The sequence below is a fragment of the Nicotiana tabacum genome, chromosome 1 (assembly GCF_000715075.1).
Source record: "Nicotiana tabacum cultivar K326 chromosome 1, ASM71507v2, whole genome shotgun sequence".
Lineage (NCBI taxonomy): Eukaryota > Viridiplantae > Streptophyta > Magnoliopsida > Solanales > Solanaceae > Nicotiana > Nicotiana tabacum.
Window position 1 is genome coordinate 219881745 of NC_134080.1, and position 6663 is coordinate 219888407.

General features: G+C 36.2%; 1 protein-coding gene across 1 annotated transcript; it reads right to left on the reverse strand.

Annotated features, from left to right (window-relative positions):
* Positions 1-1549: 1549 nt before the first annotated feature.
* Positions 1550-4657, reverse strand: LOC107818340 (F-box/kelch-repeat protein At5g42350-like). Its single transcript, XM_016644335.2, has 2 exons — positions 4459-4657; positions 1550-3466 (listed from the first exon to the last, which is right to left on the reverse strand). Exon 2 carries the CDS (start codon positions 3455-3457, stop codon positions 1718-1720), a length of 1740 nt encoding a protein of 579 aa, XP_016499821.2. The 5' UTR covers positions 3458-3466; positions 4459-4657; the 3' UTR covers positions 1550-1717.
* Positions 4658-6663: the final 2006 nt, after the last annotated feature.

Sequence of the window (6663 nt, forward strand, 5' to 3'; positions counted from 1 at the left end):
AGTAATCATCTTTGCTAATTCTTCACGATCTCTATTTGGATCGTAATATAAAATACCTCCGGTGACCGTGTTAATTCCTGGTTGAACTAGATTTGAACCTGTACTAGGGTTAACCGCAGAATCTACACTTGTCCCCTCTAGCTGCGCTTTCATTTGAAAAAATCTAGCCTTATCTCTAGGGTGTGTTTTTATGTGCCTAGTCAAACTACTTGTGCCGCTACGGTCTCCAGTATATTTATGCGCCATTAATTTCCCACAAGTTTTACACTTAGCCTTATTTTGTTCTCTTACTTGAGTAAAAAAATTCCAAACTAATGATGTTTCTAGGCGTTTAGCAGGTTCTCTATTAAAAGTAGGAGTTTCTACAGGTGGGTCGACCGGTGCATCAGTTGGGTTATTAAGAGGACTAGTAGGTGTATCATCTAAATCCGGTGCTTGGGTTTCATCATCATCCTCATTTTCTTCATTATTTTCTAAGATAGTTTCATTAGGATAAAGAGCATTCATAATTTCATCATCTAATCTTTCACCTGGTGCAACATTATGGTAAAATTCACTATCAGTAAATTGAAAACAAGGGTGATCACTATCAAGAATTAAAGAAGGAGGAGGACGTCTAGGTTGGCGACTACTTTCAACTTGCTTATCTTTTCTAGGTCGGGGAGCCGGGGGAAGGGTAGGCCACTACTTTTACCGGTTTTATCTTTTCCTTTACCAAACATTTTTTTCAAAGAAAATGTCATATTAATTATAATTATGCAATCTAAACCACACAAAAATATATTCTTAAAACGTAAGAGTTGAAACGAGTTTACCGGATTGCCGAACAACTTCTTGAAAATTGAAAATCGTTGAACACTTGAAAACTTCAATTCAACAACTTCACAATTTTTCACGAAATTTCAACAATAGATTAAGTAATTGTAGTAGAGAGATTGAGAGATATTGATGAATTGGTGAATAAAAATGAAAGAATGAGGGGGTATTTATAGTTGAGAAATGGGAAAAAAGTGTAATTATATAAAGTTTGGGGTTAAAATAAAGTTTGGGAGCCAAATGGCCATTTTCTAAACTACCAAACGGTCAAAAAAAGCCCCAAACGTCTACTTTTTAAATATGGCCGTTGGGCTGTTTTTTTTTAAAAAAAAAAAATTAAAATTATAGCCGTTAGGCCCGCTAGGCTTGGACCAGGCCCGCCAGCCGGTCCCGGGCTAAACGGTCCCGGGCTCGTGGGCTTACCAAAGAAGACCAGCCTGCCTCGGGCTTTAAGAGACCACCAGGCCCGTTAAGACCGCGGGCCCGGTCCGGTCCGGTTCGGGACCGGCCCATAGTGCAACATTACTATAAATATATATATTAAAAAAAATAGGCTGTCCACTACGAGATTTAACAATAATTTCATATCCTTCTTCATAATTAATATCTAATGTTATATAATTTTTATCTTAAAGGTTTATATTTTAAGGTTATTCGAACATGATTCAAACAACCTATATCACAATTTGACATGATTTTTGTCCGCGCGATGCACGGGTTCTAATACTAGTAATGAAATAAACAAGAATATATAGATGAGTTAAACGCGCATCAAACGTCCAACAAATGGTAAAAACTGGCCATAACAAAAGAATATGACACTGCACATATTTTGACTAGTTGGCATTCAGAAGATCTGAAGCTGAGGAAACAGATGTTATCGTAGGTCTTCTTTGATCCGTCACAAGTGTAGCACTGCCATGGATTTAGTCAAGCAAGAAGCAGCATCCAATTCATGGGGTAGATGGTTCCTTGAGATATGGCTCCAGCTTGTTCCAGCACCAGATACTTGTCCAACAGTCAAGAAGTCTAGCACCTGCCCGAATATTTTGAACATTTCAACTCCAAATATAAAGTTTTTATCAGCAACAAACGCAGCGTTCCAATCCATTGGGGCATCAGGATGTGTTGAAACTTCTGTCCAAGTGAGATACATAAGATCAAGCTCCCAAAGCTTTCTTACTGCTTTGTTTCTCCTGCCAATCTGACCTTCTCCTTCACACCACGAGACAGAGAGCATAAATAACCGTCCATTGCAGCATATAAGTTTAGGGTGGTATTCATGAACTCGGGGAGGGAATGGACTGATTTGGATTCGAACCCAATAGCCCTTCTCAATGTCATATGCTGCTACCTTATCACTTTCTGAATAAACATAAAACATCCCATTGCACACAACCCCCGAACAAGCTACTCCAAAATCTACAGGCAGCCTCTGGATCTCTGTCCATTTATTTGACATGGAATCATAAATTTCCCCAGAATCCAGAGGCTCGTCCCAGCATCCAAGACCCCCTACAGCAATCAAGAGAAAGCGTCTTTGATCTTTATTTGAATGTTCGCCTTTTTGTTTGATAAACTTGTATGGTTTCACACTTGGCAAGGACGTAAGCTCGTTCTCATCCAGAGAATATCGAAACTGGCGTCTAACTGAAAGTCTATGAGGATCCTCATAAACATCAGATACCCCACCAACTCTTGGACGGTAAAATCTTCTGTCTCCTCGAGTTTGTTGATTCCTAATAATTAAACAATCTGAACTGATCTCATACGCTCCTAAAATAGGGGATGATCTTGCATGCTTCATTGGTGCAGCTTTACGCCACGTTCTCATCAAGGGACTAAAAGCGAGCACGCTTTTATGTGTCTTAAATGAACTCTTATCAACTTTCCCAAAGTTAGTAAGGCTAGAACAGCCTCCAACAACATAAACATCATCATGGATACCGGCAACAGAAAATAAAAACCTTCCTTTCAGAATTTCAGAGTTAATTTTGTGCCATTGGTTGAAGGAAACATCCAATGCATGTATTTCTGCAGAACAACAACCGTCTTTTACAACCCCAAAGAGAAAAACCCATGGATTCTGAAAAGAACCTTCTTGCCTCATTCGCCAGAAACGAGGAGTCATTGTCAAGTTTCTCCATTTCTTGCACACCAGCCTAGCATTCATGACACTCATAAAAGGAAGCCTTAATAAGCACATTTCAAGGATGTCATCCGGTAAAAACACATTCATGCTTTTGTTCTGTAGTGCTGCTTCAAGTTCTAGAGATTTCCTATTAGTCCTCCTCCAGAATTTTTCCCTCAGGCCATAAGCGAAGCAATCTACTGTGGTTTCTTCATTTCCACATATTGGGGCGTAGCCTTTGCCTTCCTCACTTGCATTTGACCTTCTTCTACCGCATGAATCCCATAACTCATCGCCGGTGTCAGCACCTACTTTGCAACCACCCCCTCTTCTGTATAGCATTAGACATCTCAAGGAGACGCCCCTGTCATCATCCTCTTCTCCCCCTCCGCTTCTATGGTTCTTCTTTTTCAATTTTTGGCTCACACTTCTGACTAGCTTTTTCGACACGCTTAAAGACTCCAAATCCTGTTGAATAGATTCTTCTCCTGTTAACCTTTCTGATGTCATCTTAGTATCCTACAATTGTGTTAAAAAAAAAAAAGGAATTATCTTACTGATCCCTTTCTATTGTATAATGACTATGTGGCATGTTTATCACATAAATCAAACAGTTGTTGGAAAATCAAGTCTTAGATGTTTCAACGAGACCTGAAATTCCAATACCCCACAATAATTAAACACTCTCCATCTTCTATCTTGTTTTCAACAACAACAACCCAGTATAATCTCACTAGTGGGGTCTAGGAAGGGTAGTGTGTACGCATACCTTACCCCTACCCTGGGGTAGAGAGGTTGTTTCCTATAGACCCCCGGCTCCCTCCCTCCAAGAACTCCCCACCTTGCTCTTGGGGTGACTCGAACTCACAACCTCTTGGTTGGAAGTGGAGGGTGCTCACTACTAGAGCAACACATCCTTGTCGATCTTCTATCTTGTTTTCAGACTAACTTTTTTCTACAGCGATGACAATAATATTACTCCACAAAGCTACATACTCAAATAAGAGAAGCACAAAGCCCAGACAAATGTGCCAAGAAATAGCTAATAAACAAATGAATGCAGTTCCCCCTTTCAAGAGTGATTGAGATATTTGACATATTCTTCCACTAAAACCACTAGGAATCTAAAGGGTGTCTTCCTATATATTCAAAAGACACAACTCTTTAGGTAGAAATGAAGTTTATTTATTTTTCCTTGAAAGCAAGATTCATATATTTCTTCCTGAAACATCTTCAGATATACATCCCTATACCTAAAAAATCAATTGAATCTCCAAATAATCAGCTTAAATGAGCTAAAATAGAAAATACAAATGAAAAGCTTAGACAACAGTCACAAAGACAAAATAAGCTCAGGAACATTTAGGTTGACAAAATGAGCTAAAAGCATCCTGTTTATTTTACAAGATCAAAACTTTATCCCAAACAAATCTTGAAACAAGAGAAATAATTACATATCCAGATGGAATAAAAGCATGTAAAATTCAAGAAATAAAAAAAGCACAGCAAACCTCATTAATCAAGTCAGCAGAGCTCCAAAAAATAAAGACTCTTATCTTTTTTTTCAAACAGTTTTAAGATTTTGATAAGAAAAGCAGAACCCCAAATGAGATCTCATAGTCACAGCAAAAAAGAAAGCATCTTTGAGTTCAGGGAAGAAAGAATCAATCAAAAAAAGTAATGGGGTATGTATTCTCATGTGAAAAAAACAAGAAAGAATGTTAAAAAAGAAAACCCCACAAATCGTAATCAAAATAGGTAAGAACCAAATTTTCATTCCAAGCGAATAGTAGCGACTTCTTTTTTTTTTTCATTCCAAAAGGAATGATCATTTTTAAATTTGAAAATAGTTTAACTTAAAATTATAATTTTACACTTAATAAAAACTTTTATAATCACACAAATATTCTAGATCCTTTTTAACTTATTTAGGACCAGAAATTCAAAAAAAAATTATTTTTTCTTAAATTTCGTGCCCAATCAAACACGTAATTTCTTTTTTTCTTTCGATATATTATAGTGGTGTTGGTTAGAATGAAATTACTTAGTAAAGTTAGCATTTTCCCTTTCGCAAAAAGTAAACTTGGACTTCTTTCCTAAGCGGAGATTTAGACTACATGGACCTAAGGAACCCGCCGACAGGGGCAGCCTTTCACCGTTGGAAACTTTGATTTAGATTGGTAGGATTCTGTCTAATCTTTCCTAATTTAGAAATTGCACTCAATCAACATAGTTTCCACTCATTCCTTCTGACCGCCTCTTTTCTAGTCACTTTTGATCAAATTTTTCTTGTGATTTTCTATTCTCTTACGAGAAATGGTTTGATTCGTTTGAGCAGAAGGAGCTCAGGGCGACGTCTCTCTTTTTCCACATTCACTACTCTATCTGCCTTTTGTTTTTTTCTTTATTGTTTTTAATTATTACTAGTACTACTATTATTTAAACCTTTTTTCTGATTTATTTAGATTTATTTTACAAATCTCAATAAAATGCAGTTTCAACCTATTCCAATCTACAGTTGTTGGCTCGAGATGCTATTTATAAAGGAAAAAATGACACTGCCTTGGATATATACAATAACAACAACCCACTAAAGTTCTACTAAGTTGGGTCTGGGGAGGGTAGTGTGTACGCAGACCTTACCCCTACTCCAATAGGGCAGAGATGTTGTTTTCGATAGACTCTCGGCTCAGAAAGACACACACACACACACACACACACACACACACACACACACACACACACACACACACACACACACACACACACACACATATATATATATATATATATATATATATATATATATATATATATATTTGTTTTATATGTTATGTACAAAAAAATATAATATACAACTTTTATAAATTATTACGGCTACCGGATATAAATAATTTCGCTTGAAGGCTAAAAGCGATCTTTGGCCTTTATAAAGTCCCGTTTCGTTAGAAAATATTTTTGAGGCACTTTTCTTAAGAAAAAAATTGAGGAAAAAATGTTGCTTAAAATAACAATAACCTATACCTTTTTCCTTGCATAAACTTTTTTGTGTTATGAATAGTTTGTATATTGGATACTACATTGGATACTGCATTGGATGCTACATTGGATGTCCATGTTGTGAATAACTTAAAGATTAAATTTCCTATTTTATGTCCATCATCTTTACTTTTTATGCCTATAAAAGGCCATGTAATTGCAATAAAAAACTACACCAAAGTGAAAGAAGAAAATACTTCTCCATTCTCTCTATCTCTTCTTGTTTATATTTTATTGCATTGCTTTTATTTTATAATACGTTATCAGCACGAAGCTCTAATTTTATTCTTAACTCCCGCTAAGTTGAGCCATATTTTATTAAGGTATGTATCATTATAATCATTTTATTTATGGCAGTACATATCATATGCTCATTGTTTGCAGATTACTTGTGCGCTTGGGCATCTTAAATAGTTTAAGTACATTGCAGTGATAAAATAACTATTTTCTTCCGTGCTCAACTCTTAGAAGACCTCAAAGTCATCAAACTAGCTGTGCACTAATGTCATGGACTCCCTGGATCAAAACATATCTTTAAGGCATTTTGAAAAACTGTGAGAAATGAATTGACAAGCAATAATTTTTTAATTACTTTATATTTATTGGAACATATAAATAATGTTAGTCACGTTCAATTCTATTAACACATATATATCAATAATATAAAGTGAAATAAA

Coding starts and splice junctions, on each gene's coding strand:
- LOC107818340 (XM_016644335.2), bottom strand. CDS start 3,457: ATGACATCAGAAAGGTTAACAGGAGAAGAATCTATTCAACAGGATTTG.